Genomic DNA, 23,932 nt, shown 5'->3' on the forward strand with positions numbered 1-23,932 from the left:
AATAACATAGCACCTGTGGTACCATATATTAGCTGATACATACACATACATGATCTTGCATTTGCATTTGGCTACACAGCATGTAATACCCTGATATTAGCAAAGATCAGGATCACTGGTGTAGAGGAGTGTGTGAGTACAGCAAAAACTGACCTCGCTCTGTAATTGAGAGGCCTCTTTAGCGTGTTGGGTCTCCATGGTCTCTGGCAGCACAGAATACAGTGAAGTAGAGGCCTGCTTCTTCCCTGCTTCTTTGTACTTATTCTGTGAAAAAAATATTTTAAACAAAAAAAGATTTCACCTTACGTGCTTATATTCCAACATAAGTGTACCTATTTGCTTTGCATTTTCATCATTACATGATGAGATACTTCAATATTACCAATGTAAAGAGTATAAAGAGACACACATGTCATTCAGGATCCAATATCATTTGTAATGGCATGATAGCCAAAATGATTAGCTGTTAAGAGCAGGTTTGTTAAGAGCAAAGATAAGAGGAAATTGCTATCCATGATATCTCGGTTAAATGAGAGTGAGTGAAGCCAGTCGTTTCTCACAATTAGTCAAACACCCAGTGACCCCACCTCACTCAATGTCTCTGACATTTCTTTAGCAAACTGTATCTCCCTTGTATGGGGCATCTGTGCATACAGGGAATTTGACAGTTCCTTCTGGTTATCTCCTTTGTACTTCAGCTGGAAAGTATAAAGAATATCCCCCCAAAAATTAAGATCAAATAGAAAACCATTTTTGGAACTGAAACAAAAACCATGTCAGTTCTAGTAACAAACTGTGAGGAAACATATTCACACTTAATAACTTAGACTATGAGGTTCATTCATACAATGTATACAGAGAACCTGCATTGCACAAGCATCAGTCTCCATGGAGATGCTGTGACTCACAAATAAAAGCAGGCGCTTTTTTATTTCTTCACAGACACTGTTTTGTGAGTTATTTCTGGTGATAGCTGAATTTGCCACACTGTGTCTGTGAGGAAAAAAAACAGCACTACTTTTATTTGGACAAATGTTGATTGAATCCAGGCCAATGTGTGACATTACAAACACAACATGAGGAGTCTACTTCAGAAACTCTTTTATATTTAGAAAAATATGCATGGTGGTTTCACATGGCTCCCAGATGAACAATCAGGTTCAATGAGTATTCAGTATATTAATGTATTTCACACTTTATGTCCATACTAGAATCAGAGCAGGCTCATAGTTCAGCCTAGAAATACTGAGGTTTGGCTCAGACATTTTTCTATTGTCTATCATTAATTATTGAACAATACCTTATATGGATGTTGGCACTTCTGAGTACCTACATCAGTTAATTATTTTTTGTTTGAAAGATAACATTAATTTTCTATTCATAGCTCACTGGTTGATGATAACAGCAATGGATTTATCTTCCCTCCCTTCACAATGAAGGAGGAAGTTGGGTCAAGCCTAGATCAGAGTGAAACAACACAAGCCCTTCGCTGTAATTTGTTTAGAAAGAGCAGGAGCAAACAGGAAACAGATAGGCACTCAACTAACAAGTCTTTATAGCCTGCAAGAAACAAGTGCACACACTTGAAGCTGAAAAGTTATACCTCACTCTGGATTTCCGATATCCGTTTAGCAAACTGGATCTCTGTTGTCTCAGGAAGCTGAGAATAAAGACTGGTTGAGCTCTCTTTCTTTCCACCCTCCTTGTATTTGACCTGAAAGTAAGAAAGTTTTAATATTTCACAGCAAGGCTTAATACTGTAATTACCACAAACTGTTTGCAGTTTTTTTGCAGTACGTACAAAGGAATCCGAGCAGCAGTGGCCTTTTAGCTGTGGGTACATTAGTCTGTACATCTTCAACACAAACTCATAAATATAAGACAGGCAGTTTCTGCTTCAGGGAATATAATGCTTTAATGAGTCCTTACCTCACTTTGGATCTCTGAAATCTCTTTGTTAAACTGAATCTCAGAAGTTTCCTGAAGCTGAGAGTAGAGGGACCTGGAAGTGTCCTTCTTCACTTTCTCCTTATATTTCACCTGCGAATGAGAACAAGACACTGCCAGCTTTATCGATGCAGTCAAAGCATACCATTTCATTCTACCAGTGTTTAGTTTGTGAAATGCATGTGTAAATATGAATATAGAGTATGGTAATCAAGAACCAAATCGCTGAAACAAACAATGAAAAAGTAAGCCCCATCCATTATCACAAGCATATTAATCTTCATTTTGTTTATTTGGTACACATCTATATCAGAGTAAGGGTAGTGTTGCATACTTCGCTCTGTAACTGGGAAGCCTCCTTGGCGTGTTGAGTCTCTAGGGTTTCAGGTAGCTGAGAGTACAGAGAACTGGATGCCTGCTTCTTCCCTGCCTCCTTGTATTTAGTCTGGAAAACAGTGAAGAAACTCAGTCATTCATACAGAGATGAGGTTTCTGTAAAATATATCAGTTCTAAACCGTTACCTCACTCTGGAGTTCTGACACGGCTTTCACAAACTGGGTCTCTGTGGTCTCTGGGAGTTGAGAATAAATACTATTGGAAATGTTCCTCTTCCCACGTTCTTTGTACCTGTTCTAATTAAGTGAAAAAAGCAGATTTTGAACCATTTTCAGTCAACAATTGGTGAAAAAAACCAATGCTACTTCTATCAAACATGTCTCAATGTTACATGATAAATAATTACAAAAATCAGTGATATGATGTGTACCAGTGCAATAAATCAATATTCATTGCCATTGTATTAACAAGATGCTTTATATGGGAGTCATAGCCCTGGATTTCATGACAAATCGGTACAGTTTAGCCAACTTAAATGTACATTTGTGATTTTTTTCTTCACAAAGATAATTTGGTGTCTTAAAGTTGGTAATCATTGAACTCAGCAAAACAGTCAAGAGGAAATTTTTTTAAAATTTTGTGAGTTCATCCAAACTGTAATCACAGCTATATATGATATAACTACTTAAGTATTACTGTGGAAGATATGACTGTAAATGTATAATTATCCATAGCAAAAACTCATAGAGTTGTACCTCGCTTTGAATGGCAGATATTTCTGAGGCAAACTGGATCTCTGTAGTCTGTGGGAGCTGGGAATAGAGGCTGCTGGAGAGAGTCTGTCTGCTACTCTCTCTGTACTTGTTCTGGAAACAAATAAAGAAGATACCAATCTCAACACACTGGGTCAGCCCAGATGAATAACATAGCACCTGTGGAACCATGTTATCTGCTGTACATGATCATGCATTTTCATTCAGCTGCACAGCATATAATATCCCGAAATTACTAAAGATCCAAGTTCGCTGTTGCCAAAGACTGTGTGAACTAAGACAGACTCACATCGCTCTGTAATTGGGAGGCCTCTTTGGCGTGCTGGGTCTCCATGGTCTCTGGCAGCACAGAATACAGTGAAGTAGAGGCCTGCTTCTTCCCTGCTTCTTTGTACTTATTCTGTGAAAATAATATTTTAAATAAAAAAAGATTTCACCTTACGTGCTACTTTATATTCCAACATAAGTGTACCTATTTGCTCTGCATTTTCATCATACCATAATGAGTTACTGGAATATTACCAATGTAAAGAGTCTAAAGAGACACACATGTTATTCAGGATCCAATATCATTTGTAATGGCATGATAGCCAATATGATTAGCTGTTAAGAGCAGGTTTGTTAAGAGCAAAGATAAGATGCGGTTGCTATCCATGATATCTTGGTTAAATAAGTCCTGGTTGAGAGTGAGTGAAGCCAGTCGTTTCTCACAATTAGTCAAACACCCAGTGACCCCACCTCGCTCAATGTCTCTGACATTTCTTTAGCAAACTGTATCTCCCTTGTATGGGGCATCTGTGCATACAGGGAATTTGACAGTTCCTTCTGGTTATCTCCTTTGTACTTCAACTGGAAAGTATAAAGAATACCCGCCAAAAATTAAGATCAAATAGAAAACCATTTTTGGCACTGAAATGAAAACCATGTGAGTTTTGGAAACAAATAGTGAGGAAACATATACTGCATGCACACTTAATAACTTAGACTATGCGGTTCATTCATTTAACATATACAGAGAACCTGCATTGCACAAGCATCAGTCTCCATTGAGATGCTGTGGCTCACAAATAAAAGCATGTGCTTTTTTAATTTCTTCACAGACACTATTTGGTGAGTTTTTTTCTGGTGATTGCTGAACTCACCAAACTGTCTGTGAGCAATAAAAAAACACCAATAGTTTTATTTGGAGAAATGTTGATCGAACCTCAGCTACCGTCAGAAAAGAACACTTGGCTTTATTTGTAAGTCAAAGTTAAGAACAAATGTTGACTGAAGCCTGGTCAATGTGGAATACTCCAAACAAAATAACCACAGCATACTTCTTCAACACATTTATATTACATTTAGATAAAATATGCATGAGGGTCTTGCATGGCTCCCAGATGAACAATCAGCTATAAAGAGATGTTCACTATATATTTAACACTTACGTGCACAGTAGGATCAGGACAGGCTCATAGTTCAGCCTGTGAGTACTGAGGTTTGGCTCAGACCTTTCACTATTCTCTATCATTAATTATTGAACAATACTTTACATGGGGCATTGGCACTTCTGAAGTACCTACTTCAGTTTTGTGTTTTTTGGTAGAAAGATAACATTCATTTGATATTCATAGCTCACAGGCTGATGATAACAGTAATGGATTTAATGTCTGCCCCTTCACAATGAAGGAGGAAGTTGGGACAGGCCTAGGTCAGGGTAAAACAAGACAACCACTTTGCCGTTATTTGTTTAGAAAGAGTAGGAGCAAATGGGAAACGGATAGGCACTCTACTAACAAGTCTTTAAAGTCTGCAGAAAACAAGTACACACACTTGAAGCTGAGAAGTTATACCTCACTCTGGATTTCCGATATCTGTTTAGCAAACTGGATCTCTGTTGTCTCAGGAAGCTGAGAATAAAGACTGGTTGAGCTCTCTTTCTTTCCACCCTCTTTGTATTTGACCTGAAAGCAAGAAAGTTTTCATATTTCACAGCAAGGCCTAACACTGTAATTACCACAAACTGTTTGCAGTTTTTTGCAGTACATACAAAGGAATCCGAGCAGCAGTGGCCTTTTAGCTGTGGGTACATTAGTCTGTACATCTTCAGCACAAACTCATAAACATAAGACAGGCAGTTTCTGCTTCAGGGAATGTAATGCCTCCATGAATCTTTACCTCACTTTGGATCTCTGAAATCTCTTTGTTAAACTGAATCTCAGCTGTCTCCTGAAGCTGAGAATAGAGGGACCTGGAAGTGTCCTTCTTTACTTTCTCCTTATATTTCACCTGCGAATGAGAATAAGACACTGTCAGCTTTATCGATGCAGTCAAAGCATACCATTTCATTCTACCAGTGTTCAGTTTGTGAAATGCGAATATAGATATACATTGCAGTAGTCAAGAACCAAAACAATAAAACAGACAATGACTGACCGACTGAGTCCCTTGCATTATTACAAACATATTAATCTTTTTTTGTTTATTTAGTACACATCTATATCAGAGTAAGGGTAGTGTTGCATACTTCGCTCTGTAACTGGGAAGCCTCCTTGGCGTGTTGAGTCTCCAGGGTTTCAGGTAGCTGAGAGTACAGAGAACTGGACGCCTGCTTCTTCCCTGCCTCCTTGTATTTAGTCTGTAAAACAGTGAACAAAAGTCAGTCATTCATACAGAGATGAGGTTTCTGCAAAATATAGCAGTTCTAAACTGTTACCTCACTCTGGAGTTCTGACACAGCTTTCACAAACTGGGTCTCTGTGGTTTCTGGGAGTTGAGAATAAATACTTGAAGCAATATTTTGTTTACCACGTTCTTTGTACTTGTTCTGAAAAATAAATGAATAGATCCATTACCATTAATCACAATGTACCTTTTCTGCAATGTCCTTCATCATTCCTTGCAGTTATATTTCAGACACAGTATAGGCCCTACATTCCAAACATTCCCCTTGACATGGTATATATTTATAACGTGGCTATAAAAACGCAAGATGAATCAAGTCATGATAACAAGTTCAATCCCTGGAGCGCTACAGGGACAGCAATGTAATATATTGAAGCAATAATAAAATTTCACCTTTGATTATCGAGATAAGTTTCTCAAAGGCAGCTGCTATGGGGATTAAAACCCTTGACAGAGCTTTACCTCACTCTGTATCTCTGTGAGCTCTCTGGCAAGCTGTATCTCTGCTGTTTCTGGAAGCTGGGAATAAAGAGAAGATGAAGCCTCCTTTTTCCCCTCTTCTTTATACTTTATCTGAAAATACAGACCAAACAGTTTATTAAACATATGCAGTCTACTTGAGGTTAAAAATTTACTTGAGGTTGTGTAAGCTGTGTGTTAGTGTCTCCCTTGTTTAAGTTGTTGTTATTACTAGTACTAGTAGTAGTATTATCAACAACAACAAAGACATTATTACTATTAGTACCCATAGCTGGAGTTGATTTGTTTCGAATCATATACTAATCCACTTTAGTTCATTGCATATTAAGACAAGCTGCACGTGTGAGGCACTGTAGAATGAGCTAAAATGAAAGGTGTGAGCCAAACACACACTCACCTCGCTCAGTAACTGGGAAGCCTCCTTGGCATGCTGGGTCTCCAGGGTCTCTGGCAGCTGAGAGTACAGAGAACTGGATGCCTCCTTCTTCCCCACCTCCTTGTATTTAGTCTAAGATACAACACACCCATGATATTTTTCATACTGTAAATGGTTTTGTAAAGAAGTGCTCATAATTTTCACAGCTCTTCTCCTAATGGATCTAAGTGTGCATCACACCTTGCTTTTCTCATCTAGTGCATGCGTTTGGGGTATTTTAGTGTAAATGGAAGCAGACCTTATTTGTTATCCTCGTGGCTCTATGGTTTCTGTCACGATTCTGAACCCAAAACAAATTCATTTTGTTATTTCTTAACAAAAAAAAACCTCCATTTCCAATCTTCCGACTGGCACTTTCAGAAAAACCAATGCTTAAATTTCATCTTTCTGCTTTCTCTCCCTTCAGTCTCTCCATTTATAAAGAGTCCCATAACTTATTTTCTTCTGCATCAGTCTACAAATTATGTAGTAAATCACTTTCTCATTGTGAACTTTCATTTTTAAGCTGCTGAGACAAATCACCAGACTAACCTGTGCTGACAGTGTTCTGCCCAGTTCTGGACAGCCATGTCCTTCTGATTTCCTTGGTCTTCATGCGGTAGCTATGCACCTAACTTATCAAATCAGAATCATCTCTGCATCCTGTCCAGTTCTTTTCTTGTGCTTTCCCCACAATACTTCCTGACAAGGCCACACAACATGCTGTGGCTTTTTGTTCTTGCAAACACTCTATTTAGAACCCTTACTCTTCACTGGTGGAGAGCATTAGACCTCAGAGCCTTATCATTCCTCCTTAAGTTCCTCCCCACTGATAAACTTCCTGCACACCCTGTCCAATCAGTGCCCACCTCAATATTCCTGTGATGAACTGGCCATCACAGACAGGGCTTACTGAAGCTCTGATTCCCTCTTAAAAAAAGCAATTCTTATGAGAATCCACTTCCTGAGGAATGTTTACCTCTCCAGACTCACAGTGTGCAATCATAAGTTGTAAATCTCTCACTCATCTATCACAGAGCCATCGAGCACCTGGATGTACTGTATACTGGGAGTATGACACAAAATGTATTATTGTCCAAGGAATTATTGTGCCAACATTGCTTATTGGTTTATGCTATTATCATTTGCTTGCAAAAGATTACTAATTAAATTGGAAAACTTGTAAAATGTTAAATCAACACACCACAAGGTGGAAAAACTGAGGGCATCAGTAAAGCTTGTAATAATAACTGCGGCAGCTCAGTCAAAGCATTAAGTGGATAGTCCTTAAAATGGCAAATATCAAATATCAAAATGGAAGTTAACATGCTAACTTATACAATTTAAATTTCTTTCAAACTGAAATCAAATGAAAATCTAAAAGTGCTGGCAAAAAGTTGTATCTCCATGAATAAATGATTTACAATATCTTCATAATTCTGTGCTTTGATTGAGTCACCCACTAAGCAGCTGTCATTGTGTCAAACTCTGAAAAGCTTGTGTCACACCTTATGCAGAATAAGAGATTAGTCTGGAATGTCTGCAATCTCCAGGACTACCAGACGGTGCACTGTGAGTGAAGCCAGTTTGTCACAGTTAGTAGAACATCGTGTAACCCCACCTCACTCAAAAGCTGCGACATTTCCTTAGCAAACTGCATCTCCCTTGTATGGGGCATCAGTGCATACAAGGAATTTGCCAGTTCCTTATGGATATCTCCTTTGTACTTCAACTAGAAAGTATAAAGAATATCCTCAGAAAATGAAAGTGAGTCAAAATCTCTACAACAATGAAATCAAACAAGTTTCATTGTAGGACTGTAAAATGTCAAGCAAAATGTTTGTGTCTGCACATCCACACAGATTGTGAAGCTTGTGTAAACTGAACACATACAGCCTACACAATGGTACCATCTACACAAGAAGGTTTCATAAAGCGTGACAGAAGAGAGGAGTAGCTGAAGTAAAGTTAGCACAGTTATGCCTACAGCTATGGATTCGATGTGTGTCATTCATCTGTCTTATTTAGAAAATTAAATTTCAGTTTATTTACCACATTAATTGCTTGCTCACTCATACAAACTCATACATATCCATTTTAATGCTTTACAGGGACTAGTAAATGTTGAAGCTGTCCTCCGTATAAATTTAGACTGTGAGTTTCCTTTTTTCAGTTTCACACTGTTGAGCTTTATCGTTAATTGTCGCAATCAATTTTTCCCTTCTCTGATTGGTTTTTGAAATGCAGAGAGGACTACTGAGGAACTTCAAGCCTAATTTATCAGGCAGTTGGTTAACTAAACAAATCATTGATACCTCGCTCTGGACTTCCGACATCTGTTTAGCAAAATGGGTCTCCATTGTTTCTGGAAGCTGGGAATAAAGACTTGCGCAAATTTCCTTCTTTCCACCTTTATACTTCACCTGGAACAGAGGACAGCCCATGACAAATGCATTCAGAGCCAAATTTTCCTCTCACACTGTGAAACAATATGGAAATGCAGCTTCTAAGCAACAAAGATAATGATTTCTGCTTTTGAGGGATCTTTTAGAGCACATGAGGTTATGGATTAGTTGGTGAGAGAACTTTACCTCACTCTGCAGGTCTGAATGTTCTTTGGCCAACTGAGTCTCCATAGTCTCAGGAAGCTGAGAATAAAGGGAACTGGAAATCCCCTTTTTCCCATTTTCCTTGTATTTTATCTGGAAAAACCATATACTATTTTTATTTAAAGTAATTTGAATATTGTTTATTAATCTTAACATGTAATAAAGAAATAATTATTAAAATTACTAATTTTAATAAACCAGGAATATCTGGTTGCTTTTCATGTCAAACGTCTAGGATTAACAGAGCTCTTATTTCATTTTTACAAATTCTGTGTTGGATATATGCATTGTGTCTACCTCACTCTGTAACTGGGAGGCCTCTTTGGCATGCTGGGTCTCCAGGGTTTCTGGTAGTTGGGAGTACAGAGAGTTGGACACTTGCTTCTTCCCGGCCTCCTTGTACTTAGTCTAAAATGCAGCCAGGAGAAGATAGCTCACAGACTTGCACGAACAAGCAACCTGGAGATTGTGTCTCAGTCTGCATATGAATACAGTTTGTGATTAAACCACCATGACGGCTCAAGAAAATTATGCTGCAGGCTACAGTGTACAGTATGTGCACCTGCAGCAGAAGTTCAGACCGGTTGGACACTTGCTTCTTCCTGGTCTCCTTGTACTTAGTCTAAAATGCAGCCAGGAGAAGATAGCTCACAGACTTGCACGAACAAGCAACCTGGAGATTGTGTCTCAGTCTGCATATGAATACAGTTTGTGATTAAACCACCATGACGGCTCAAGAAAATTATGCTGCAGGCTACAGTGTACAGTATGTGCACCTGCAGCAGAAGTTCAGACCGGTATTTGTTACATAAGCTGTCAAGTCACATGAAATGTGCCTTGTGCTGAAGAAAGGAACACTCACTGATATGCCACACAAAGCCAAAGATTTTGATATGTTAATCTTTAGGATTGCTGACTCATGGTTCAGCTAGTCCTCACCATACAAAAGGCAAGGACTGGAGATCAAGGATAGACTTCCCATTGTTTTGTAGCAGTAGTCATCACTCTCAGAAGATGGACTGGGTTCAACCAGGGAAGCAAAGAGTTCAGATGTGTTGTTGGATGACGTTACCAATAATAGGTGAGGTATTACAGTAGCCCAGGGCCATTGGATTTCATTGTTACTTAATTGATCAATTAAAGCAATTTATCACACACAGTCAATTCACCCCACCCGATTGCTTAAGTTTGAACTGGTTGGTGATTATCGGAAGAAAAACCAGCACAGACTGAGGTCAGGAACAGTGTTGAGTAGCCCTCTTTGGCAATACAACATGCAATGCCAAAGGGGCCAGTTTGTTCTTTTTTGTTTGTTTGTTTTTTGTATGAACTACTATCTTTGGAATATTATTTGCATATATTATTCATTTCTAAGCCTCTTTTTTTCAAAACCTGGAGATCTGAACCACTACTTACAGGATATCAATGCCACATGTGGCATATTAATTGTCTTCCACGGAAATGTAATACAACTGAGAAGAACTGCACAAAGTCATCACCCTTCCAGTGAGGATTCATCACAGATTCCTTTCACAGGAAGTCTCTGATTCTCCACAGCAGAAAAGATTCACCGCACTTATAGGATTCTAGTCAAGCCACTGTAAGAATATTAAAGCAAATTAATTTCTGTTGGAACAATGTTTATATTGTGGGAATAAAGGCCTGGATGTTTATAGACCTGGAACAAAGGATGGGAACTCAGCCCGTCCCTGCATGCAGTCTTACCTCACTCTGGAGCTCTGAAACCGCTTTGACAAATTGAGTCTCTGGGGTCTCTGGGAGCTGGGAGTAAATGCTTGTGGAAATACTTCTTTTCCCATTTTCTTTGTACTTGTTCTGTAGAAGAGAAGAGTTATCTACTAATTCAGTGTATAGAATATTTAGCATTCTTAGTCTACCACAATAACGATTACAACAAAGATGTATCTACTTCTTTCATAAAGATAGAAGGGTTTAATTTACAGATTATGGTGTAATTCTATTTAACCTAGTGTTGGCTATAGATTATGAGTTTCTGAAATATATACAGCTTCTGCTTGAGCAACAACAACAGAAATGACACCTGAATACCTTGCTCTGTATTTCTGTCATTTCTCTCGCAAACTGGATCTCTGATGTCTCTGGAAGTGAAGAGTAAAGAGAACTGGAAATGTCCTTTTTCCCACCTTCTTTGTACTTGATCTATAAAAGGCAGAATTGGAGAATACACTTGATAAACCATAAACAATGTAAATACAGTAGGCCTTACTGCATTTGATCTGTGAAAGAACAAAACGTGATGTATTTTGGAGATGGGCTCCTGTCTTTTTTACTGGCTTTTGTAAAGAAACACTGCAGAGCAAAAAAAATGGTGTATGATAGTCTTGTCTGATTTCAAAGGCTCCTCTGCATAAATTCTTAGAATCCCTTGTTCCTGTAATGCCAGTTGAGTAATACATCTAAGCCATGTGCCAATGCTGTTATATTGATTATTTCCAACCATGCATCTTTAGCTTCTTAAGTGGATATGGAAATAATATTTCTAAAATTCAAAAATAGTAATACAAATGTACTGTAAATCCAAAGTGAGACTTCGACATAGATATACATTTTCAGGGGAATATGTGGTATGCGTGAAGCTCAAGGCTAGAAAAGTTAAATTTCTCCATGTATGTGTATATTAATAAATTGAACTTCATGTCCCTTTGAATTTACATACTTTCATTACCTGCAGACATATTTACTTATCATTTTCATTTGATAATTAAGCTGGGTTAATGACTACATTTCATTTTTAAATGTTAATTAACCCTGGATTCACAGAATCTAGACAGAGCCTACTATGTGTGTGTGTGTGTGTGTGTCTGTGTCTGTGTGTGTGCGTGTGTGTGTGTGTGTTTGTCTCAGAAAGAGAGAGAGACATAGAGAGAGAGAGACCCCCTCACCTCGCTCTGTAACTGGGAGGCCTCCTTGGCATGCTGTGTTTCCAGAGTCTCCGGCAGCTGGGAGTACAGAGAGGTGCTCCCCTCCTTCTTCCCTTGCTGCTTGTACTTCGTCTAGACACATTACAACAAAAAAACCAAAGTATCATAACATAACAATAATTACTAATGCTGATCCCACATGATTTTCTGACTTCCTCTCACATTGGACATGAAAACAACTAAGAAACATTATTATTCCAGCTCACTAAATTTAAAAAAATATTTTACTGCTCCTTTTTCACACAGCTCTTCCTAAGAGCTACAGTGTAATTTTCATAAATTTATACATTCAATTAATATTTTTCCTCCCAACAAATCCACTTGATGGCAAAGCATTGAAGACATTGTGGTTGCAAACTACACAGAGTAGCACGTGTTAGGGGACTGGTTTATTGGCTTTTTGATAGACAGATAGATACCTCACTCTGCAGTTCCGAGATCTGCTTAGAGAACTGAGTCTCTGCTGTCTCTGGAAGCAGAGAGTAAAGGCTGGTAGAAATCTCTTTCAATCCTTCTTTGTACTTGAGCTAAAAAAAATAGAAAGGTGAATTTTTGCTATACTTTTTGTAGCACACATTTTGAGACATCTTTCCTGGCATGCTTTCTACAGCAGCCCAAAACGTCAAACATTGTTTCTTCCCCAAGGTTTACCTCACTCTGGATATCTGAGATCTCCTTGGCAAACTGAGTCTCTATTGTCTCGGGAAGCTGAGAGTAAAGACTTGCGGAAATGTCTTTTTTTCCTCCCTCTTTGTACTTTATCTGAAAATGAAAAAGGCACATGAGTGTGATTATTACTGCTTAAGCTGTAACAAAGAACGGCACTGTTCCAAACTGTGAGTTCAGTAACTAGTACTTTTTCCTTTGAACACATACAATATTTCATATTAGTTAAAGTACAGTCATTGCATCTATTGGTTAATATGGTTCATTCCATATACTGGAATTGAAATGGATATACAGATATAGAAAGGAAATTGAAAATTGTGTTTTGTGAAAAAATATGCATTTTGTTCCTTTTCTGACACATTGAATAAGTAGAAGTTGGTCAGTTGAGTTAAACACTATAAATTGTGACCCATTTCTGATTTGGAGCCAATTGTGTTGACTGGGTACAGTGTTGACATGTGTCGACTTTTGTAAAACTGTGGGGAAAAACAAGAGATCACCCAGACCGTGGGGTATAATTTTATACCTCGCTCTGTAACTGGGAAGCCTCCTTGGCGTGTTGGGTCTCCAGGGTCTCTGGTAGCTGAGAGTACAGAGAACTGGACGCCTGCATTTTGCCTTGCTGTTTGTACTTTGTCTATAGCACAGCAAAAATAGCATTCACACACAGTATGGGAAACACAAAGGAAGGGGTATAAATGAACAGCTGAACAAAATATCATGTGATAAAATGTTTCCTTGCGCTGGAACTGTACACTTTTTTTTTGTATTCAAGCCCGATAATGACTTGATGTGTTTAATTATGACTACTTTTTTACTGTACCTCACTCTGGAGCTCTGACACAGCTTTAACAAACTGCATCTCAGAAGTTTCTGGGAGTTGAGAGTAAATGCTCCTTGATATACCCTTTTTCCCATTTTCTTTGTACTTAATCTGAAAAAAAAAAGTGCTGTTATTACATCAATCGAGTAATTAATTAATACACATACAAATTGTAAGATATAAAGCATCAGATGGTATTTATGATAACTTCAGCCCAGAACTGTTCATTTTGTTACCTGTAAATTTCTGAAAACTGTTTACACTGGCATAAAGGTTAAGTGAAAATGAAATTAAATGTCCTTCTACCTCACTCTGAATATCTGTCATTTCTCTTGCAAACTGCATCTGTGTTGTCTCTGGAAGTTGTGAATAAAGGGAACTGGAAATGTTCTTTTTTCCATCTTCTTTATACTTGATCTGGAAGAGCAAAACAACAGTCATAAAATGACAACAGTATAAGATAAAATAACAGTACAACCATAAACATCTGACTTAAATATTTCCATTATATGCTACAGACAAGACTGCAAATATGTCTCTCACACTCATAGAAAACTACTATTTTGTTAATCAAAACTTCAGATATACATTGTGACCAACATAAGCATGACACAAAATAATTTGGCATGGCAAATATTCAGTAATTAAGTCCTTGAATTTTCAACTCAAACTGTGCACATTCTTCCAGAACTGCCTGGAAGTTAATGCTAGCTGGCAACCTCATAAACCTGGAGAGCTGCAAGACTTCTTAAAATATTACATTAGTGAATTTATTCATGCTGAACTGCCAAAAGAATACATGTTTCCAAAAAGATGGAATGTGACACAAATATAAATATGCAAATGGAGTAAATTGACAGCACTTGAGTTAATAAACATAACATTGCCTTTGAATTCATCTGAACAACAAACCCAATTCTCTAAAGCAGGTAGCAATCTATGCCCCTCCTACATGATTGACCTGCCCTCATTTAATAATTTGCTCAATTAATTTGTTGTGCCACTGGAAAACATTTTTAGTTTTAATATGTATAAGCACATTAGAAAAAGAAAAAAAAACAATTTTACCGTTATTCCAGAACTGGTAATTAGCAAGGTATTCATCGACCACTATAGAGGACTTAAACAGCCTGTGATAACCCATTCAATAGAGTGAATTGTATGAAGTGCCTGTCTTATTAATTGTATTGACATGGGGACCTTTTATGCAAAAATGTAACTCCAGATAAAAATGAACTTCTGACTGGCCAAACTATAGGGAATATTTACTTACCTCGCTCTGTAACTGGGAGGCTTCCTTGGCATGTTGGGTCTCCAGGGTCTCTGGGAGCTGGGAGTATAGAGAACTGGACACCTGCTTCTTCCCTGCCTCCCTGTATTTAGCCTTAAATAGAACATAAGAATACTTATACTAATGTGGCTTTCATATTGCAATCAGAATAACAAAGCACACCATTCAAACTGTCAATTCACAATACCCTACACAGGCAGAGACTGAATTCTTTTCTTTCAGGTAAAAAAACAGCTTGAACACCACAGGTTGTTTTCTTTTATTGGAACCTGCTTTTGCGTAAATGTAACACCTACAACAGATATAAGCCTAGCCTCAAATGTATTGTTTTCATGCAGGCTATTAGATATGTGGTTAGAATGCATTCTCTATCAATTCGTGCTATTTGTCATTTCACTTGTAATTTTAATGCAGAATACCGATAAACTGATTCAATGGCAAACTAGGTTTGAACAAGTGGATACCTCACTCTGCATTTCTGACATCTGTTTGGCAAACTGCATCTCAGTCGTCTCTGGAAGCTGTGAGTAAAGGCTAGTGGAAATCTTCTTTTTCCCATCTTCTTTGTACTTGTACTGTGGAAATAAATATAGCATAAAGATGGGTTTAGTATCTATCCTTAACTATCCTCCATCTCATGGTTCTCGGTCTGCAGAGGACAAAGGGTTATATAAACCACTCAAACAACGTGACATCATTCTGTGAATAGCTTTGGTGCATAAGTATGGGCCATAGCAGATGCATTTTTTAATCCTTATGGAAGTGGATTGGTGCTGCTAGGCTAGATCTTCATAAAGCCTTACCTCACTTTGGATGTCAGAGAGCTCTTTAACAAACTCGGTCTCTGTTGTCCCAGGCAGCAGAGAATAAAGACTGGTGGAAATCTCCTGCTTTCCATCTTCTTTATACTTGATCTATGACATCAATAATAAACGAAACATACATGTGTGCACATATTTTCCATTTAATGACAACAGGGAAGTTTCACTACTTTCAGACTCCTCTTCTCATTGACCTGTATTTTAATTATTCAGCACCAGCCACAGATAATCCTTTACAGTGCTGGTTTACAGTTCCCCCTTTTTCGCTGTTGATCTGGCAGCAGGCTGGCTTCTTTAGCCTTTCCCAGTTATGGGAAATTCCAAGGAAAACCTATCATCCCATAACAGGTTTTATTCTGCCTAGAGGTTATCTGGATTCAGCTTAACAGTGGGAAAAGGACATGGGGCTCTGCCGAAGTGTAGTCAATACTGTAAATGCCTGCTAAAGCTCTTTCCTTGAGGCTTGTCTTTCAGAACAGGGAGAATGCATTGTTTGGGTACCTCACTCAGGATCTGGGAGGCTTCCTTAGCATGCTGGGTCTCTAATGTCTCAGGTAGCAGTGAATAAAGACTGCTGGACACCTCTTTCTTTCCTGCCTCTTTGTACTTAGTCTGAAATACAGCAAAAGAATGACTTACTCTTCACCATGCAAGGGGTATCACATTTTACATTTAAAGCATTTAGCAGGTGCTCTTAACCAGGTCAACTCACACAGCTTGTATTTTTTATGAAACATCCATCTATACAGCTGGATATTTACTGAAGCAGTTCAGGTTAAGTATCTTGGTCAAAGGTACAACAACAGCGCTCCACCCAGGAATTAAATCTTCAACTTCAAAGTCGCAAGGCCAGCTCCGCTAAGTGCTATGCTACACTGCTACCAAGAAGATTCACAAGTAATACCGGCTAGGCCACGCTAACTGTTTTTCTGGTGCTTAGGCAAAAATATGAGATACCTTCATTGAAATAAAAAATGTGCAATTATTATTGATCTTTTCTTAGTGAGCAACACTTGTTTAGAAGCCAACAGAGAAATTACTGGTGATGAGGCTTGCCTAATAAGCTGTTTTGTAATCCAGCTGTGAGAAGCTTGATACGTGAAGAGTAGATACACAGGTTTAATTTCAAAACTTGTGTGTGTGGATGGGGGGAGGGGTTTAGTGTAATGTTGCCTATTGATTAGAAAGGATATAGGTATCAAACTCAATACTCGTTCTTACTCAGACTGAAATGTTGTTTTATCGAGTTTTCAAGAATAGCGATCTTTGTTACAAAGAGATCACAATCCTATCATAACGGATATCACCTGTTAATATGGGGGAATAGTTGGGTATAAGGTTGTTAGGACGACTGACAAGGAGGCTTTCCTTAATTACTGTATTTTGTACAGGAATTACGGTATTTAACCTGGTGATAAAAGATGTGCTATAGGACTGGGGAAACAATGAAACTTCACAAGCAGTAACAAAAGAACACTGTGGAAGGTTAATTGCATGCCCACTCTTTCTGATAAACCTTCCTGGATCTATAGATGCTATATGACCCTAAGCACAATGTAAATGTTCTCACACCCTAAGCTGATTTACCTCACTGTGGAGATCAGACATAGCTTTAGCAAATTGTATCTCTGTGGTATCTGGGAGTTGAGAGTAAATGCAGTTGGACATGTTCCTTTTCCCACTCTCTTTGTATTTGTTCTGAAGAAGGACAGAAAGAAAAATGCTGATCAATATTTGCCTTTACATTTGTATTTAATATACTGCAATACAATTCTGAAAATTCTGAAAGAGGACAACATAAAGATATTAAGAGCACAGATATTAGGAGCACAGTAAGTAATGAAAAAGCTGATTGAAAAAGATACTGTAACATTTCTTACGTCACTGAACATCTCTGTGAGCTCTCTAGCATGCTGAATCTCAGCTGTCTCTGGAAGCTGTGAGTAAAGAGAAGCTGAAGTTCCGTTGTTCCCCCCTTTGTATTTGATCTAAAAAGGAAAAGGAAAAGGGGACATTTACTACACTTGCATCTGAACAGGACAAGTTACAAAAGTACAGTTTTACCATTGGGTCAACAGTAGTTCTTCAGAGAAATAGGATATTATTTTTATTTGTGATATATTTATAGAATTTCAATACACTTTGATGTAAAGAAGGTGCAAAATGGCACAATGAGAAAATGATGCCTGTGTGTACAGAGAGAATGGCGTTTCAAATAAATGAATCATATGAATTTAATATATTTAAACCCTTTAGAGCTTCATAACAGTCATGTGCATTGGCTAGGGCGCTGGAGCTCTTATGTTTCATTTTTCCTCATTCCTCTCCCCAAGTTGGAATGTCCAAGCGCAGCAGAACTGAATGCCTTTTGCTGAAATTCCCTCAGTAAAAGTGGGAGGGCACATGGTACCCTGTGCTCCCTCCATAGTACCTGCAGTCAGCAGGCTTTCCTTTGCAATGGGCAGTACAGTAGCTGAGCTGCTGAGGCTACTGTGCCAGACGACTGACACCTGGCAAGGCTGACGTTGGCACCCAATTGATGAGAGGAGTTGCTGTTGATCAGTGAGACTGGGTACCTCGCTCTGTAACTGGGAGACCTCTTTGGCATGTTGTGTCTCCAGGGTCTCGGGCATTTTGGAGTACAGAGAGCTGGACACATTCTTCTTTCCGGCCTCCTTGTATTTAGCCTGAAGCACATTGACAGACCCTTGCATTTATTCACTTTATTTAACCACTTAGGTCAACTGAGAACTCAACTCTCGTATGCAATGGTGACCCAGGGCAATCAAAGTGGGTAGAAAAATGTGGGGGATTGTTAAGCCAAATAGAAGTAGTGGGGGTGAAGCAAAACAGAAGGGCTTTCTCTCTCTTGCTCTCACACATACAAAAACACACACACACACACACACACACAGCATGTTATTCCATACATTTGTGAATCACTGTGAGGAACAGTGAATATTCATTCTCAGTCCTCTCACCTCACTCTGGTGTTCTGACACCACTTTGGCAAACTCAATCTCTTTGGTTTCTGGCAGTTGAGAATACAAGGAAGTAGAAACCTCTTTTTTCCCTTCCTCTTTGTACTTGTTCTAGAAAATAAGCCAAAGACTCATAGATTTCATATGCATTGATATCATATTTCACAAGCTTTTCATCTAGCTAAAGAAATTATTATATGTTCCCTAGTTCAATATAGGTTACTATAATGTCATGTCATTTATAGAGAAATGCAGTTTGGAGAATATTCCCTATGTTATTTAGATTCAATGTGCACTTATGTATAATTATATACTGTACATATAGTATTTTGTATAAAGAGGAAACACTAACTAGTTGTAGCTCCCCTGGAAGCAAACAGTTTCTGACAGCTTTTAAATCTGCAAAAAATTCTAATACTTCTGAGGTTTGCCGTACCTCACTCTGCAGGTCTGAGAGCTCCTTCACAAACTGGGTCTCTGTCGTCTCTGGAAGCTGAGAGTAAAGGGAACTGGAAATGTCCATTTTCAAGCTTTCCTTGTACTTGATCTTGAAAAAAAATCAGCAAGACATCTGCAGTGTAACTGGATATTGTAATTACTTTGAATGTAATATTAATTTAATAATCTACTTGAGCAAATATCTCAAAATGTTACCAAGTGATGTGATTTAGAAATGGCACAATGGAGCAAAGAATGCTATTAATTAAGAGTATCTGCTATGGCATTGAACACAAGGTCTGCTGAATGAAAGTAATAAACATCTATTCTGTTGAGCACCAGCTCTCCTGAATGCAAGTTAGACAGAAGGCCAGATGCACTTTTTAGCCTCCGCAACACTTATTTTAAAACTTTACCTAGTTTTAATGTAACATTTACCACGGTTAAGGTAGTATGACTCTAAAGCATACGAGTACGGAAATGGACTGTTTGTGGAGGAGGTCGGAAAAGGGGTCCACATTACTAATTTAAACATCTAGCCTCTTTGGTGCACTTCAGTGAGTTTGTCACAAAGGCTGTGACACCTGACTGTCGCAATTTTTACCTCGCTCTGTAACTGAGAGACCACTTTAGCGTGCTGTGTTTCTAGGGTTTCAGGTAGCTGGGAGTACAGAGAGGTGGACACCTCCTTCTTGCTTTCCTCCTTGTACTTCATCTGAAACACATCAGCAATTTTGTCTCACTAGCACCCTGAAAAGAATACTGTGGTGTGTAATAATATCCTTTAAAAAATTGCCATGTAAATGCCAGAGGTTTCCTCAAACCACGTCAACCACAGAACTCCCCACAAGATGCAGTGTTTTTCAGTTTCATTAAAGTCATTATCAAGGACAGATAACTGATATCAGGAGATGTAGCTGAAAAAAATGGTGCTGCAAGCCAGAATTCTTCTTACATCACAGTTAAGGTGATGCTGCGTATTTGAAAATCAGATACCATATATAGGAAATAAAAGAATTATATTTTACTGCCTTATGAGAGACTAATTTTGTTGTTGAAGCTCAAAAGTCTTTCATTCCCAAAAAAAGAATTGGCAAAAATAATATAGTTTATATACAAACAGCATTATGGTTTAGTAGGAAAGTGTTCTCAATCAGCAATACACATTCATACACTTACAGGACATAAAGCTGTGTGAGAATGTTCAACAGTGTAAAAAAATTTTAATATCTTGCATATAACTGGCAAAAACAATAAGATAAAATAGACCAATAAGGAATAAATCTCAAAAGATCAATAGCAATACCTTATGATGTTTTAAAATATTAGTCAATTATTGCAACTTCTACCTACACTGTATTCTACAGCCTACTGTAAAAAATTCCCCTTTTTTAATGAAAATAAATAATTCAAATATTCTGAAATGTATACAAAATACTGACATACATACACTGACAAGTTATATTACTCCAATTATTATGTTTAACCATACATGAATAGGCCCTTTTCATAGGGGCTTCAGTATGTAGCATATCTATCTTAAATAAGTGCTTTAGGTATAGTATATCTGCAGTGCCTTTTTGCGGGCAAAAAAATTGAAGGACACTTTTCTTCTTTAATGAAATCTAAAGTTTGATGTTGGCGAGAGTGGAGGACTGAGAGTAAGGAGTGGAGTTTATTTCACGGTGCTTTGATGGCTCGACTATCCGACATCGCGCTGCGTGTCTGATAGCTCCTTGGGGCCGTGATTCAGCGCCTTTGATGGGCTTGTTTTCAGATGGGCTTCGAGTGTACTTATGCACGGTCAGGCGCTCCGACTCGCAGACTCAGAAGTGTGAAGACTGATCTTCGGCTCGTCTGAAGTCCGGAACCTCCGGCTTCAGACCCGCTCTGTTCTACTTCAAGCTCTCAGTCTACATAGCGTCTGTACTTACAGGGTATTAGTACGCTTGGTTACATCTAGAGTCGGTATCAGAAAGGTGTGAAGAGTGATATCTGTGTGGCTTTGGCAGGGACACAGGAACATTTTGAGTCAGGAAAACACTTTTAATTTTAACGTATAAATTCTGGTTGTATGTGTTGTACGTCTCATTGGCCTAGAAAGCTGCGCTGACTACTTTGATCTACTTTAATAATATATGCTCTTTTGCGCAAGTCACCCATGACCCCTTATGCAGACCATAACTGTCCCTGACTGAATGTTTCCATGCCACAGCGTCCCATTAAAAACGTCCCTTGTTTCTCAAAATGACTACGGTTGCCAGGGGATACGCTCGGCTGGAGGCCAACGTGTGATGGACAGAGTCATCGCTCTGTGCGTTCCGGGTGACGGAATGTTGCCCATCTACGCTGCACCAGAGATGGCTGACATCACAGCAGGCTGATAATGGCAACAGAAGGAGCAACCCCGTTTCTCGCTTTCTCTTTCAAAACAAATAAATGATGACAGACAGGGCCCTCCACTCATGCAGGCTAACGCTAAGCATTTTGAGGTGTTGTCTCACCTCGGAGATGTACTCCCCCAGGTTCTTTGCATGCTGGAACTCAATCTCAGGGACAAAGAGGCTCTGGCCCTTCGACTTTTCATACTCTTCTTTATATTTGATCTGGAAGGGAAGAAGTGGTGAACAGCAGCTAGTCCTGAACCATATCTACAGTTTACTCATCAGATCCAGGTCTAGCAGAGAAAGGGTTAAACCCAGGAGGCACTAAATAGGAAATATGACTCTGATCTCAGTGCTGGGTATTCGAATGCTATAAAGCAGCCATGTAATTGAGTTACCCTTCAAATAAGCATCTCTGCATGTTCAGCAGACTACCTCCACTATATCATCTTAATGACTCATCACATCAGCTCTAAATGGACTGTCGTACACACTGTAGGAATGCTTTGCACAACACTAATTTCACAGTGGATGGGATTTAGACGCACCGCATTTTAGCCTTTCGTCGGAACAACAAACTTAAAAGGTGCTTATGGCTGTGCTCAGAAAATAATCTGCAGATTACCTTACAATTAGCATTTAGCATGTATTTTTCACTCAAGCTTGAAATGAAGTTTTCCACAAAAAGTCAATAAACTTCTTTAAGTGCTTGCCCGGATGAGCCAAGTGCACATTAAAATAATGGGCCTTACGTAGCAATAAATACACACAATGGCCAACCAAATACTTTCCCTTGGTTGTACTATCTAATGAAACCACCTTGAGACCAACGTGCCTTGAGAGGACATTATTCTGTCATTACTTTAACCAAATGTGTGCTAATTTCAGCATGAAATAACCTTTGTAAGCTAAGAGAAAATCCAGGCCAAAATGGTAAGTGGGGGTGGACTGCATTCCGTCCAGGCTGAGATATCTTCTATAGTTATTAATACGCAAGGGACAACTGCTTAGAAAGACTGTCTGCGAGAGCGAGTCCATTTAAGTCTGACAAACAACATGACTGGCAGGCATTGGTAAGTAAATGACCTGTGAAAAGTCCAATGAAATGGCAAATAAACACAGCACAAAATGAACAACAATAAAGCAAGTGTGCACTGAAAACATTTACAATGAGCAGCTGCTACGCGTACACATTTCAGTAGTCAAATTTGCTGATCTATTCTGCTGCTTTGTTTTGAATGCATTCAAATAATTGTGTGATAAGGGTACCTATTTTTCCTATCAAATTATAAGAGGCTTTTTGTATGAGTAGTGGAGCATTATTTTCAAAAGGCAGAAACACTCCTACTGAATCTCCACAATGACTAAAAGTTACATTTCCATTGAACCACCAGCACTATAATTAGCAAAGACTTTTAGACATGTCTAGATTATTCAAACTCACCAACAGATAGATGGTATTTATGCAAATTGTGCCACAGCCAATTTGTTTATTAACAGAAATGGGAATAAAATTACACACTCTGTCTAACGCAGCCTTTTAAAATTTGGCAACCTCTATTTGTTTCCTATAAATGACCAAAGTACACATTCAGGTGGTGGAAATGTGCTATGTGGCAAGAATGGCCATTTGGTGTAATTCAGCAACCAGGATTGAGCTATTAAGGAAAATCTAGGCATAAAAAATCCAAGAGCCAAAATTTTGTCTCATTGCAGGAAATAATTGAACAAATGCTTATGCTGTCATTCAATGATGAGCAACTGAGTTTCAATCTCTTCATGAAAATATCAGCATCAGATTTGGCCTAAAGAAAATTTAAGGCTGCTATGAAGTGCATTAAGATGACAGACAACAATTTCTGAAATAATCCATGCATTCATGTTAAATTATATTAGTTCTATATTTTGGTGATTGTAGTTTCTTTCAAAACTCACACTTTTATCGTTTTAATTTCAGTGCTGTTTCGATCTGACAATGTTCAATACTAAAGAAGAGACTCCAGCAGTTTTTCAACAATCTTTCATTTTGAATAGTGGCATTTACAAGCAGGTTGCCACACAGTACTCACTTCAACCTGGACATTTCATAGAGGGGATAAAAATGGAAAAAATCCAATCAGTTGGGGTCAATTGGGAAAAACCGGGAGGTTATTCCCAGAACCCTTACAGAGCAATCAGCTGAAGAGCATGCATGACTCAGATGTGTTCAACTGTCAGCTAATGATTATTCTATACCCTTAAGAATTCACAGTGCTACAAGAGAGAGCTAGAATTACCCAGAGAGAGGGTTTATCTCACTGACAGCAACTGGCAACCTTAGGGAGCTTGGTATAT

General features: G+C 38.5%; 1 protein-coding gene across 31 annotated transcripts in view; it reads right to left on the minus strand.

Annotated features, from left to right (window-relative positions):
• Nucleotides 1-23,932, minus strand: part of LOC118225630 (LIM zinc-binding domain-containing Nebulette-like) — an 85,448-nt gene that overhangs the window by 24,952 nt on the left and 36,564 nt on the right. For 9 of the 31 annotated variants that reach the window (XM_035414347.1, XM_035414342.1, XM_035414339.1 and 6 more), the window contains exons 4-41: nt 21,719-21,820; nt 19,819-19,929; nt 19,213-19,323; nt 18,777-18,887; nt 18,372-18,482; nt 17,676-17,783; nt 17,383-17,493; nt 16,297-16,407; nt 15,778-15,888; nt 15,439-15,549; nt 14,957-15,067; nt 13,990-14,100; nt 13,684-13,794; nt 13,387-13,497; nt 12,843-12,953; nt 12,611-12,718; nt 12,153-12,263; nt 11,299-11,409; nt 10,954-11,064; nt 9,526-9,636; nt 9,211-9,321; nt 8,935-9,042; nt 8,241-8,351; nt 6,602-6,712; nt 6,187-6,297; nt 5,756-5,866; nt 5,567-5,677; nt 5,218-5,328; nt 4,893-5,003; nt 3,796-3,906; nt 3,347-3,457; nt 3,040-3,150; nt 2,470-2,580; nt 2,282-2,392; nt 1,930-2,040; nt 1,604-1,714; nt 588-698; nt 154-264 (exon numbers count right to left, since the gene is read on the minus strand). The exons of 3 other annotated variants lie outside the window; for them this stretch is intronic. In XM_035414347.1, coding sequence (XP_035270238.1) covers nt 154-264; nt 588-698; nt 1,604-1,714; nt 1,930-2,040; nt 2,282-2,392; nt 2,470-2,580; nt 3,040-3,150; nt 3,347-3,457; nt 3,796-3,906; nt 4,893-5,003; nt 5,218-5,328; nt 5,567-5,677; nt 5,756-5,866; nt 6,187-6,297; nt 6,602-6,712; nt 8,241-8,351; nt 8,935-9,042; nt 9,211-9,321; nt 9,526-9,636; nt 10,954-11,064; nt 11,299-11,409; nt 12,153-12,263; nt 12,611-12,718; nt 12,843-12,953; nt 13,387-13,497; nt 13,684-13,794; nt 13,990-14,100; nt 14,957-15,067; nt 15,439-15,549; nt 15,778-15,888; nt 16,297-16,407; nt 17,383-17,493; nt 17,676-17,783; nt 18,372-18,482; nt 18,777-18,887; nt 19,213-19,323; nt 19,819-19,929; nt 21,719-21,820 — 4,200 coding nt within the window. Of the gene's footprint in view, nt 1-153; nt 265-587; nt 699-1,603; nt 1,715-1,929; nt 2,041-2,281; nt 2,393-2,469; nt 2,581-3,039; nt 3,151-3,346; nt 3,458-3,795; nt 3,907-4,892; nt 5,004-5,217; nt 5,329-5,566; nt 5,678-5,755; nt 5,867-6,186; nt 6,298-6,601; nt 6,713-6,878; nt 6,957-7,171; nt 7,322-8,240; nt 8,352-8,934; nt 9,043-9,210; nt 9,322-9,525; nt 9,637-10,953; nt 11,065-11,298; nt 11,410-12,152; nt 12,264-12,610; nt 12,719-12,842; nt 12,954-13,386; nt 13,498-13,683; nt 13,795-13,989; nt 14,101-14,956; nt 15,068-15,438; nt 15,550-15,777; nt 15,889-16,296; nt 16,408-17,382; nt 17,494-17,675; nt 17,784-18,371; nt 18,483-18,776; nt 18,888-19,212; nt 19,324-19,818; nt 19,930-21,718; nt 21,821-23,932 lie in introns of those variants that run through there. 19 more of the 31 variants (XM_035414337.1, XM_035414335.1, XM_035414334.1 and 16 more) reach the window with 19 other exon arrangements.

Source organism: Anguilla anguilla, chromosome 4, assembly GCF_013347855.1.
Source record: "Anguilla anguilla isolate fAngAng1 chromosome 4, fAngAng1.pri, whole genome shotgun sequence".
Classification (NCBI taxonomy): Eukaryota; Metazoa; Chordata; class Actinopteri; order Anguilliformes; family Anguillidae; genus Anguilla; species Anguilla anguilla.